Raw genomic sequence first — 14,363 nt, forward strand, 5'->3', positions numbered from 1 at the left:
TGGTATTGTTTTGTATTTATTTATTTATTTATTGTGTTTAAATATGACGGCGTATGTGTTTTTTTATTGTATTGTTTAGTTGCATGGATGGGCAGATTGTGGCCGAGGGGTAATAGAATAATTGCCAGCTAGTCAAACCCCTCGGCCACGGTATAAAAAGCCTGCAGCTCTCCATGTTCCGGGTGGGTGTTCAGAGGAGGAATGAGAGCGAGCAAAATTTAAAATAGAATATAAAATAGGAACAGTGACAGCAAAGTGCCCAGCATGACCTATTCAGTTTTGTGTTTGTGTTTTTGTTTGAATATTTATTTTCGCTCTGTGAGCAAGTCTTTTTGTTTAAACCTTTTATTTATTTTTGTCATTTAACAAAACAAAACGGTGCAAGCGCCTTTGCACCGTAACTGCAGTACTACCTGGTGTCAGTTTTTCTTTCCTGCTTCTGGCCTGATGTCACCACTCGTCCACCCTGTCACAGGTAGCTTGTCGTGCAGACTTCATGTTTTAGGCATCACTGGAGCTTCTCTCAGTGTAAACAGGGGTGTCACTTCAAGTGAACATTAACAGAAAAATGTCATAGACATAGTCTGACACGACAGTCTGCTGACTAGTGTTGTGTTTCAAGGAACGTTTGCTGTGCATTTCTCCAAGATTTAGAAGCACAGGCCTTTCATTTTTTTCAGTCTGAAATGCAGCTATAATAAGGGTCCGTCTTCTAAAGCTTGTCTTGTTGTTATATAGCTAATTCTTACATAAGGCTGGAAATGTGATAAGAACACTTAAGTCAGTGTCCCTTCTACAGTCAGTTGTAAGTCGCCCTGGATAAGGGCGTCTGCTAAGAAATAAATAATAATAAATAATAATAATAATAATGTATATGTATACAAGAAACCTAAACCTTAGTAAATATTTCCCTTTCAATTTAAATGTTGATCTCTTTTAATTGTTCATTTTAACTACATTATTTTGCTTTAGTTATGTGCAGTCTGTAATACTAATGTAACATCAAAGGTATTTTTGTGATAATGAAGTTAGTCATAAATGTAATGGGTTTCTTTTTTTCTCTTTGAAAATTTGTCAGTTCTGCTGAATAACATACTCCTGGAGATGATATATGGGAAGATAAGAGACAATTAAGGTTAATAAACAATGAGTCATGCTTTCAAAAGCCTATCTTATTAATAAGAAGGTAGGAGCAAGAGTACAGTGCTTTATTTAAGTATTCATTTATTTTATAAAAACATAGAATTGGATTTGGTTCTGTAACACATGATGAAAATGATCTCTTTAGTAGAAATAGAGCAATTGAGAGATTGGAAGATGAATAAAAAGACAAACCGATGGAGAAATAATGTCTGAAATCTGCACACTAAACACCCAGGTAAAATAGAAGGTTCAGAGGGTGTGCCAGTCTTTAGCTGTGCAAATAATGTTTTCTCTCGCATCATTTTACAAAAAGCCAGGAAAGGTAAACTCATGTTTGTACAAGAGATAAATACATTTACACAATACCAGAGCAAAGTTAACTGTATCCTACATGACAAGCAGTTTTTTTTTTTTTTTATCATACCATTATATGTTATCTTACACCCACCGTTTTCTAGTGCTCCTGGCACACAGGAGGAGACCCCTGCAGGTATTTTTAATACAACAATAACATACTTCTTACTGTCACACTGAAGAGAAGAAACGGGTTACAATTAATTTTGTGTGTGTTTGATGGTGTGTAACAAAGGTTAAATACCCCCAAAATATTTTACATTAAAACTGTCATCAAGATCATAAAGCATTTCATATGAAATCTTTTAAAAATCAAATTCCATCTTTTGGGGGGGCAGTTATTGTCATTAACACTAAACAAATGCAGTAGTTTTTATTGCTTTTAGTTCCTCTCTGAGGTTATAGATTTTAATTATATTACTGAGCTTGTCTTTTCTATTTAATAAAAACAGTAAATAATACATTTCCACCAGGTCCCCGGGGTGCCATGAAAGCAATGGTTATAAACCACTTAACTGTATCATGTTGCCCTAAGAGTACTGCGAAAAGTGGTTCAGTAAATACTAGACATGGTAATTTGTGCAATTGTCTGCTTGGCAATGCAGTTTGCTTTCATCACATTAGCTCTTATTAGGGTTCAGGGTTCATTGATTACCTTTTGATAACAAATTTGTTCTCACCACCTGTGTTTTACCTAAATTCAAATTTACAAGCTTGTCTTCAACCATTCAACTGTTTATATGAAAAGTTAGTAACCTCAAGCAGCAAGGTAGTGGACTGGGATATTGATGAAGGCAGTAGCTGAAATGTTTGTCTCCTTGATGTATTTTGTGATAAATTTTACATTTGAATCCTAGACTTAGGTAACACGGAAAATGAGTTAGGGCTTGGAGACCAAACTACTCCTTCACTACTACTGCTAATGCAGTAGATACAATGAGAGGACAACAGGCTGCAGCTCTGCCAATGTATTACCCATCAATAAGTGCCAACACTATCACAAATAAAGGAACAGGAAGAGAGAACAGGAAAAATCACTCTCTTCTGGTTCTCTCTATGAAACTGTGGAATCCAAATCCTTCATTTTTGAGTTATATAACAAAGCACAGAGTCGCATCACAACACAAGTTTGTCATTTGTGGTTGAATATTAGATTAAAAATGGCCACTATGGGTTGCAAGTACCTGGCAGTTTCAAAATGCAAAAAATACTGGTGTGATTACAGAAGTTTAACTTTTTTTTAGTCTTTTTTTTTAAATTTATTATGTCATTTCATTTCCATGCATTTTTTGAATACTTCTGTTGGTTTCTTTAGCCAAATTAGATACATTTTATATACAGTATAGCAAATATGATTTAACTTTAAATAAGTCCTGAAAATAAATGTCTAAAGTCTCATCTTTACAATGTCTCCCTTCCTTTGTCCTGTACAGGTATGACTTTGTAGAAATTGAAGAGCCTGCTGATGGCACTATTTTAGGCCGATGGTGTGGATCCAAGCCAATACCTGGAAAACAGGTATCCAAAGGGAACCAGATTAGGATTCACTTTATATCTGATGAATATTTTCCTTCAGAACCGGGATTCTGCATTCACTACTCCCTCCTTCCATTGGTAAGAATATTTCCTTTGTTTACACAGTATCTAAATGAAACACAAAATCCCCAAAGAAGGTAATAATAACTTGTTGTAGTAGTAGAAAAAAAAAAAAAAAACATGACTATGGGATACTGACATACAGTGCAACTAGCATTCTTGCAAGAGACTGACATTAAAGCAGATGATACTATACTCTGAGCATGTACTTTTATAAACATACATTTTATTTCATGCATCATGTATACTATACGAACACATAGCATACATTAAACTGGTAAGAGCAAGTATAATTGTAGTAAAATAACAAGATAGATCTTGATTTTAGTTAAATTATAGATATTTAGAGGTTTATTTTTATTTAGTTGTTTTATATTGCTATCAACACATTTTCTTGAACTTGCATATCTCCCTATTTCTGTCATGTTGCTTTCTTTAAAACTGGTGAGAATGAAGAGTTGTGTGCTCCTCTGCATTTTGGCATATTTAAAAAACTTCTGTTGATACGATTAGACAAATGCCACCAAACTCACACTGGCCTCTTGAGCATGGATGCGGTAATTCTCTGATTAATTCTCCCGAGTGAAAAGAAAGAAAGGATTAGTCTAACTCTGGTAAAGGTTGACCAGGCAGGCAAAAGCTGACAATGGGAAAATGCAGTACAGCAATGTGAGGCTATTTATTTTAGTGTTGGACCACACACAGTGAGGGGTGGCCAGCTTTGGCACTGTTTAAACTTAAAAAAGCATTAAGCTGAATTCAAAAAGGGATGTTTGCTTTCATAGATAGGGGTTGGTGAGGCCTGCATTGACAGCGGCAACCAGTACCTATTGCCGTAATGGTTACATCTGAATAAGAGGTGTATAATGATGTCATGGAAATAAGCTTGCTTCATATGTAGGTGTTCATACTTGTTACAAAATGAATAGGAATTCAACATTAAATCATCTGTAATTAAATCTGTCATGCGGCTGACGCTATAAGGACATCAGTAGTAACTGCTATGAAATTATTCTTACAGTATCAGGCTGTAAAATATGCAATGAAGGACATTACTATAATATTGGAGGAGACACAAATAAACATTCTATAAATAGAATAGAATAGAAATAGAAGGGAAGATAAGTCTAGGTCAAAAGCTCTGTTGAGGAGCTCATTAAAATCTTAGTAAATGTTGGCACTCAATGTTTAATGCATTAAAGGGCTATCCTGTAACAGTCTGGTGCCACAGGTACAAGCTCCATCAGGATTTTAAAAGGGAAAAAGAAACACAATCTGATACCAAAATCAATAATCAAAAACATACATTACTGCCCAATTGTACTTCCACCGGAGATAAGTGGTGACCTGTTTTTCTCCTTTGGAGCGTGGCAGAAATGGAAAAGTGTTACCCAATGTTTAAACAATAAGACAGTGGGGAATTTGTTCACAGTGAAACTTAAATTCCATTTGTAATGGGCTTAGGTTTATGTTGTTTGAACAGTTTATATATACTACATGTGAAGCAGTTTAAACAAATTTACTCTCAATGAGTAAATTAATGCAAGACATCTGGTAACATTAAGGGCTTGAGTAGACAGGCAGACAGGTAGACATGGATATAGAAACATGACAGGGTCAAAAGGCTTTTATGCCTAATTCTTCTATTCATTTCTTAATGGTGAATCTACATAATAGTAAACAGAAAGAAAATGCATTTTAACAAACATGTATTGTACCTGTGAATGCTAAACATTTCACCCAGTGTTTTTGTTCTGTACCCTGGTTCATATTGTTCTAAAATCTTAACATGGTGGTTGTTTCATGTGTGTTGGGGCTGGTCTGAACCCAGATCCTAGATTTAGGTTTAGTTATTTAAACAGTATGCAGGACACATACTGAGGAATATCTTGAATCTATTTAGTGGCAGCATCAGCACACTATACAGGTGTCAAGGCATTACATAGTTAAAAAAAATGTGTTTGTTTTATCCTTCCCTACTCTTAAGTAGTAGTTGTTTTTTCATATTTAAAATAGACATCTTGTAGCACTGACGTCACAATAACGGCGTCCACAAGCTTTGAATCCAGAGCTGCCTACAGCAACGTCAATGTTTAATCTGTAAAACAAAAATAAGTTATTTCATTAAATATATCATCATAAGAAAATATTTAAAAAGTAAGTATACTCGTTTAACCTTCATTGTGTTGTACATGCATTGTTTATTCAATTCTGAACTTTTATAAGGGTAGACCTGAACTATCAATTTTCTGGCACACCTGCCTGCTTCTGTCCAGAACCTGTTTCATTGATCTGATCAGTGGCAGATCTAAATACTTCTGTCTTATAACTCTATATTAATCTTGGTTGTGTTTTACCTCAGCTGTGATTTCCTGACTTGCGTGTTACCATTACCACATACAATAAAAAGAAATACAGTAAAGTAAGGACTGCAGAACATTAGATACATTTTTGTGTATCTGTACATAGATCATAAAATAGACCCTTTTGGTTACGTGGCCTAATGCATGTTAAGCGTGAAAAGTCTTGCTCAGTCACTTGGCCCGTGATGTGTTTACTTTTTCCAACATGGCCTTTCATTTTGATCCTACAGATCCTAGACTTATGCCTCTATGTTTATATGCACTATTTAGTCTATCACTAAGTGCAGCTTATCAAGCAATAACTAAACAACATTGGCTACGTTTTCTCAGGCTAGACATGACCTGATTCTGTCTGTGTTCTCTTTTAAAGATGTACATTGTTATTATCCCAGCACTACTAGGTAGGTGAGCACATCAAAGTTAATGTGTCTAGATCCCAAGAACTATTTCCTGCCACGGTGGAGGAGGATTTCTATAGAAGCTGTAATTTTCTGTAGCTTTGGTTCACACTATGAGTAACTGTATATTTATTTAAAAACGTTTTTTATGCAATATTTTGTACTGTGAAGCTATTGCATTATGGAGTCTCACCAGGCTATAACAAAGATAATTATTATCCCCTGCAGTGGATGAAATCCCTGGTGAGGGGGATATGGTGGAGGTAGGTGCACATACATGGCACACTTTATATTTTTCCATATATCTGGAAAACTGCTTATCCAACAATACCTAATTTGCTTGCCTAATGACATCTAGTTGTAGAAGATCCTTGCTCCTGTGGAATATTACATCAGAAGAGGACCCCCGGCTCCCCGCATGCAATTTTCATTGAACTATTCATTGCAATTTCTTATTCTATACTATTCTGTACACTGATGATATGTCATGGCCATATCGATCGCTCCAATTTTAATTATTAGCTGTGGCAGGGGATATATGTAACTGATGTAGATCTTCATTTAACAAAGCCATAATTTTTACATTTATGTGATTTGTTTTTAAAGAACAAAAATGTAGATTTTTATCAGCACATGGTTTTCACATCACTTTAATAAAGACTTCTCTGTGGGGATCTAAGAAAGTGTCCAGAAAGGGCCAGTGAGTTCTAGGAACTAAAACCCATCCCATTAAGTTACCTGCCTGGACTCCAAGCATTGGTATACTGAAGCTCAAGAAACTACAGTGTACCATTTGGATGTAGTAAGACAGATCAATGTAGTATTCCCAAGTGAATGGACATAATAAGTAAGCGTTAAGCCAGTCTGCCTTTCTCATGAGGGCAGCTTGCCAGTGTTCTGTTTGAATGCAAATGAGAGAGAAGCCAGATTGCTAAGACACTGCCTGGCTTTTCATGTACATTCCTTACTTGTGGAAACCCAGGCACACAGCAGCCCTCTGTTTCTCCATGGTAAACCAAGCTACTGGGACCTTGGTCCATGGAGGAGCAGTAAGTTTATATTTAAACAGACATAATTCTTCTTCACCACTTCCATGAAAGGATTAAAAATAAAATCAGGCTGTATTTTATAGGAAGAGATTATGGAAACACTAAGGCCATGCAAAGGTTGTAAAAACATTGCTCACAGAAGTAAGATTTACTTGAACAGATTTCAATAAAATTGTCTTTCAGACATCAGACTCCAGTGACCTGCCTCTACAGGCTGACCTTCATTTTCCACTGCACCAAGACTCATTGTATATGTATCCTTAACTCTCCACAGTGGTTATCCTGTCAACAGGGAAACTGGGAAGTGTTTATGTGATTTTGAAATGGGGGGAAAAAAACAAGTCAAGGGAGAAGTAATTGTAGTTTGTGTGTGCATTGTGGGGGTGTGCACATAAGTGGATTGGCAAGGCAATATTAGGCCATTTGCTGTTAAGATGACACTTCAATTCCAACTGATTGACAAACTCATCTCCTTCCAGTGACTTACTTAGACAGAACATTGGGTTTCTTATTGAAGTGAAGATTGTTAGCTTTTTGCCGACAACTTTGTAAGAAATTGGTGTGTGTCTTGGATAAAGTAGGACAATTGGAATTTGTAGCAGGGTATAGGGAACATGCATCTGTTATTTATTTGTGACATTTATTCATTTGTTAACCTATTTATGACGATGATAGGCATGACAATAATGGCTTCCTGTTGCACTGCAATTAGACACATATTAGCTAGACCACATGACTAGTTCAATTCCATTGCTGAATCACACACAATAGTTTTGGGGCCCTATTTGAAAAGTGTGAAATGAACCTAAACGAATGTACTGTACAGTATATATTGGGTTACCACCACTTACCAAAATGTGGTAGACCAAAATATTTTTGGGTAGTCCCAGTTTGGAATAAAAGGAATATTGGTTTATATGTTTGGATGTACAGCACCAAAGACATATTTTGTTGTCTTTATAAACACTTGTATGTAATTCATGGAACAGGAGCAAGGGCTGCTAGGAGTAAGGCCTGGGACTTGAAATAGGAATTATGTGCTTGTGACTTTAGGAAGATGACATGCTTTGGAAGATGACATTGCTTTCTCCTTGGCTCATGGAGAGCCACCATCGCGGAGGTGAGACCAAACCGATCAACCTCCAAGACTAGAAAGCAAGCGTTACTTCCCCAAAGGGAAATGAAGAGAAGGATAGAGGATACATTTGAGAAGTAGCCCCGACTAACAAGGAACATCAATGCTTAGGGAGATCGGCACAGCCAGACCTCCTAAGATCCAGGCGGGGCGACAGGAATTCTGAAAGAGAGAAGGAAATAAACATTCAAAGAATTGGCCAGAGAGGAACACTGGCATAGATGAAAGCAAGTTGTTAGTAAAGCATGGGGGAACCTGGAATGATAGAGAGATTGTTAAAATAGATTTGGCCGGAGGTCCCCTCTGGCTCTCATAGCCACCACCGCGAAAGTGAGCCATATATATATATATATATATATATATATATTGTGATAAAGCTGCAACTCACTCGGTTCTAGCCCCTTTACAAATTGACCCAGCACACAAGAAATGGGTTTTTTATGCGCTGACGCGCTATTTTTAATTCACACAACAAAAATAAACAAACACAAAACAACACCTAGCTCCTTCGGAGCGCTAACTAAACCTCAGGAACACCCTGACTATAAAGTGGGACGGCTAAGCCGTTTCCCCACAACACAAAACAAATACACACAGTTTTTTTACAAAACCCTTACTTTTTCCCGTGGCTGCTTGGACACAGAACACTCTACCTGTCTCCTTCTATACAGCAGCCCTGTGCAGACTGACTGCACCTCTTATATACCCTGCACCTGGTCCTAATTTACAATCACTACCAGGTGCAGGGGATCATTAACAATAAACCAATTAAATAAAACAATTAACCAAACTAAGACTTTTCCTCTGGGAGATGTAGTCCCATTCCCCCAGGACTACACTATCTTATATATATGTTCAGTTTAAGCACCAAGGTAAATAAAATGATGAGTGACTATTGAATGAATGCTCAATTTGCTCTGTATAATTTTAAATGCTGCTATTAGGCTCCTGCCCTCAAGGAAGGACAAGCTGTGATTTGCAACTCTTGTTCCTGTGGAATGTGGGGTGTACATCACAGAACTAAATAGACGAAGAATCAACTGAAATAAAAATGAGTTTTGGAAAGCAAATGAAAGCAAGAAAAGGATGAAATATCTGAGATATATCCTTAGGGATGTAGAAAATTAGAAGTTATCAGAACAATACTGCAGATTAATAGTTCTGCAGATTCAGGTCTAGTCATTTGCATTCTAGATTGTTATTGAAATATTTGAAGGTAAATGGCAGCCTTTTTCTTGAACTTCAACACAGCTTTTACAGAAAACGCTTATTTATTTGTTTCCACATTCGGTTTCTAATACAAGGTCATTGATTTCAAATCTAGCATGGCAGGTAATCATTTATAATGATAATTATAATGTCAAGGAGAAAAAGGGCATTTAGATGATGTAACAGCACTGCATTGTAAAGGCAAACAGTTACTTGCATACAGTACTGGCATTTTGATTAATCTACATCCCCCATACTCTTGGTAGATCCACTGCCAAATCAGGTTTCATACCATTTAGTTTTCATTATCCTAGCTACTCTAATGGGACTGCAGTAGTTGATGAAATTTGCTGTACCAATTGATGACAATTGCAGTTCACTGGTGTCTTTTGCAATGCAAGGTCCTTTTTTCAGTGTTTAAGATAAGACTAGGGCCACATGTACAGCAAATAAAACCAAGTGCTTTTAACTATTAATAACTAGTCAACTAGTTTTGTATCATATAGAAAAAGCACAATTGAGTGGTGTAACATACAACAGAATATAAGGACTGTCACACAGATTGGGTTATTAGAGCTCCCTAAACCAGCAGGAGGGAATTGATAAACATATCAGTGAAGCAAAGGGAGCCAGATTCCAGTGAAATAACTGACAATAAGACAAAAAATACTATATAGCAGTACGGCAGGGTTCAAAATTAGCATTTACCCACCCGCTGGATGCGGGTTGATTTGGTCTTGGATGGGTACATTTCACATACCAACAACCCAGTGGCACACCCGTTTTTTGCTACTGTTTTTTTTTTAAATGTTTTGGTGACCAAGGAAGCGACGGTGCTGGAGGTGTGGCTGCATCTCCATTAGCTTATGTATGAGCATGGTAAATCTGCAAACCCTGCAATAAATGTCATGAATCAACTGTTTCAGCCAATCACCATTGCCATGTGAGCACTGGCATTTCGTGTTTCAGCCAATTAGCACTAAGCATTGCCATGCGGGGACGGGTTTTTATTGTTTTAACCTATCGGCACCAAGCATTTCTCTGTGAGAGAGCATGTATTTTCCTAACATCCCTTGCACCATATTTAAAACAACCCTGAGCAGACAATATTTTAACTGTTAACATATGTCAGTATATCTTTCAATAAACAATATATATATATATTGTCATGTTTCTTTTCACTTCTAAGGAACAATCCACATTTCTTATGCCATTTACGTTATTTTAATTTAATTTAACTGAAGTTGTGGAAGGTAATCATACTCAATATTTTAGTGCTGCTGTCTTTCCTGTAATGTACTGTTTATTCAGAACATTGTAACGCTTTCTGTAACTGTTACTGTTGTATTAAAATGTTTTAATGAACACACATGAAAAATGAAATAATCAATGTTCATATGCAGCCACGGCATAAAGCCTCCAATAGTAAATAGTTTATTTAGCAAGTGTCAGTAGCAGTGTTCAGCCTTGATTTGAGTTACCGTAGCGACAAGCACCGTTTTGAAATAGTTTATGTGTGTGCTTGTTGATTTGAATAGTTTAGTTCCTATAGGAAATGTTTTTACAAACAATTAAAGATGGATTTATGTTTTATTTCTATGAAGTGATGACACAGCTGTGACATTCCGCTACTGTTTTTAAAAGTATATTTTAATTCAAAAGCTTAAGCTTCAGCAATTCTTTTGTTTATTATAGTTGTAAATATTTAAAAGCTTTTTTTTTTTTTTTTTAATAATTACTGCAATAGTCTTCTGCAATGGAATTTATACAACTGTTCAGTTTGTGAATATAGATACTAATGAAACGTGTCAAAAAGAATGATAGAATAAAAACTATTTAAAAAAAGATAATTTAGGATGAGACAGCATACAGGTTTAATATGTGGCATTTTCAACAAAAAGAACAAGAAGAGAATGTCTTGGAAATGAATCTGAAGAGATTAGCTGTCTCTTAAGTGAGGAATAGCACATTTCAAGCAAACAGTCAGTGCTTAGAAGTTAGTCCAACACTGAAACATGGTTTAGTTTTTTTTTTCAAACTCTGTATGAACTTTTCAGTGGTCATGATTAATGTAATTTTAAAATGTTCCAATAGTTGCTTGTTTTTGCAGTTTCTTTTGTTCCCTTATTTAATATATTAAGTATAAATTGCAATGTAAGCTACACTTTTTTTGGTGAACTATCAATAAACATTATACTGGACCAGTAAAATGGGTGTGGGTCTGGTGGATTTTTCCATCCATTAGCCCTGATGGCTAGTGGATGGAAAAATTAATTTCAAGCCCTATAATGGTCATCTTCTGATTACATTCTACACACTCTCCATCAGTGGTAGCAAGTCTATACTGTGTTTACCTCTCTCTGGAGGAATTCATGACCATTTCTTAATCACAAGTGACTCCAGTTGATATTTTACCAAGTCTTCATGTTTGTAAATCATTTTTTGTTATTATTACAGTAACATTACCGTAACATACCAAATTTATAAATGAATAAATAGCCTAAGCTAAATGTCAGAATGACAGTTCGGAGTGACTGGGCTTCTCGTTAAGAGCAGGGCACGAGATGAACCAAACACTAGCAGTCTTGGCATTGAATTTACTATATACAATTTATAGAAATAAAAAAACGACATTCTGATGGTGCTAAAAATACAAAATAAAACTGATAGGCCCTGGAGTTCATTTATGCCAGATGACACTGCTCCACGGGACGGCAGACAGACTGTATCTAGGGCAGCATCTGTAAAAGTTAGTTTGGGGGAATAGGGTGCACCATGCTACCACCTGTCCGAAAAGAAATGAAGACGCTAAATTCAGGATTGCAGCCAAAATCGTAAACATACCACCAAGCTTTGGGATGGATCAACACGTTATTTCAAGTGATCTGTGAAGACAGGAAACAGCACAGCAAGAACAAATACATCTTATAGGTATTGTTAAAACATACATGGACGTGATACTGTCTATTTAATGGTGCATCAAGGGATCTGCAGCAATTTTCAGCTAGTTCTGCTTTAACTTCAGAGAAATGAATGGGGGACAGTCCATCCCAACAACATTAGTCTCAGATCATTAACAAGCTCTCTAGCTCCCTTCATTATCTGAAACCAAAGACTCATACTGTAAATTTGTCTTAACTGGATATGTCAACAAATGAGTAATGAGTAATGGCATAATGAAAGGCATGTGTATGGCGGCCCTGTCTGGGCACAGAGCTCAGTGTTTACCGGAACTGGGTGCTGATGTCCCCCGTTTAAATAAACATACTTGCTCTTCAATTTTTGGCAGCAGTCCGTTGCAATGCTCAACGATCACACGCACTTTTTCGACCACTGCAGTGCTTCGCAGGCTATGTTTTCAATTTGTTTGCCACGTGACGCCGTCATCACTTTTGAGACAGTTCCATAAGTAATTTGTGTAGTGTGGGGATGATGGTTTACTGTTAAAGTCTGTGAGATCTGCTGTCTTACGTATGACATAAACTGACTTGCAAACAACAGGATGTAGATGCAGTCTAAATATCACACAATGTTAAGGACAGTGAATTTACACAAGTTGCAAAGCTAGTAAGAAAGGTAAAGACGCACATTAAACACTAATGCAATTTTTATCTGTTGTCAGAAATAGAAAATCCCCTAAAAAGATATATATATATATATATATATATATATATATATATATATATATATATATATATAATATATAATACTGTGGTCTCCTATCATACTGCAAAATATCTCCAGTTAGCTGTTCCTTTGTAGATTTATGCCTACACAGAGCCTATTGTCAGTTGTTCCTGGCACACATTTTTGTCTGCGTGCCCCTGTCTGCTTTCTAAGCCATTTTCCCTATTAAAGATTGACATAGCCTGCAACAAATTTGAAACACCTTTTAGTCAGGGCAGAAAATACAATGGAAGTTATTCTTTATTTACTAGATGAAAACTTTTTTTTCATATGTTGGAAGAGTAATCCACTCTGCATTCCCGTCCTTTCTGTGAGGTATGGTGGAGGTTAAAGTTATCATATCAGTTTTAAAGAATGATTTTGGCAGAGGAAGCACAAACATAAATCTTATATGTGTAGGAGCCCAAATATTTAGCAGCTGTTGCTAGGTTAGGTAAGGTAATCCTTTACTGAAGTTATAAAATACATACAAAGTCAGAAGGGATGTAAACACAAGGGGGGACATGTATCAAGATTGACCGACGCAGCGCTAATTTGGCGGAGTGTAAAGCAGCGCTCTGACGCAGCACACATTTTACCCCATCCCGAATGTATTAACTGATCCAAAATTAATGAGGCACATTTAAATGCTAAAATTCCGCTGCACCGGTGTTCTGAGCCCCTAAAAATGGGCTACGGCAGCACAGACTAACAGACTAATCTGTTTAACAATAGGTAGGAAATTTGGAGAGGCAATGCCCCGTGTTGACTTTATATTATATTATTAATATTATTATACAATGGATAAAACCAAATATACATAACATAAAGGATATAATGAACCAAGTTTATTATATGACTGTGGCAGGGCAGAGGAAAAGCCCTGCACATAAATAGAGGGGGCAGGGCAAAGCCCTGTGTGTAAAATAAATGTTATTAAGCACAGGCGATTTGTTATTGTAAGATTTAAAATGTATTGGTGTATTATTTAAAAGAATGTATTGTTTGGGAACAGGGGTTGTTGTATGATTTGAATGTATTTTGTTTCTTTAAAATGCAATGTTTTGTTATTGTTATTTATGTATAAATGTGATGGCGAAAAAGCCATGGTTGTTATTGTTTGGCAGTATGGATGGGGAAGCCCCATCCTAACAAAACCTTGTGCAGAAGAGTTAATTAATCTCCAGAGTTAATTAATTGATTAAGGGATTGTGACAGAGATCGAATGATTCTTAGTGTTAGATCTCCCTCCCAATCTGTGAGGGCATTGTATAAAAGGAACAGAGTACCCTTAACTAAATGGCACGACAATTTATTCCTTAGGGTAGGTGGAAGTTGGTCATTTAGGAAGGGGACGGAGCTATGGTACCCAAACTCAATGACTCAGACGGGAAACGGTGTGGCATCCGATGACTGAAGGAGCGGATTTGCTCGTTAACCTAGGGGTCAC

General features: G+C 36.5%; 1 protein-coding gene across 1 annotated transcript in view; it reads left to right on the forward strand.

Annotated features, from left to right (window-relative positions):
- Positions 1-14,363, forward strand: part of LOC117420633 (platelet-derived growth factor C-like) — a 134,009-nt gene that overhangs the window by 83,164 nt on the left and 36,482 nt on the right. Inside the window, exon 3 of the mRNA XM_034034136.3 lies at positions 2,931-3,111. Within this exon, the coding sequence (XP_033890027.1) occupies positions 2,931-3,111 (181 nt within the window). The remainder of the gene's footprint in view (positions 1-2,930; positions 3,112-14,363) is intronic.

Source organism: Acipenser ruthenus, chromosome 1 (genome assembly GCF_902713425.1).
Source record: "Acipenser ruthenus chromosome 1, fAciRut3.2 maternal haplotype, whole genome shotgun sequence".
In the NCBI taxonomy this organism is placed as follows: Eukaryota; Metazoa; Chordata; class Actinopteri; order Acipenseriformes; family Acipenseridae; genus Acipenser; species Acipenser ruthenus.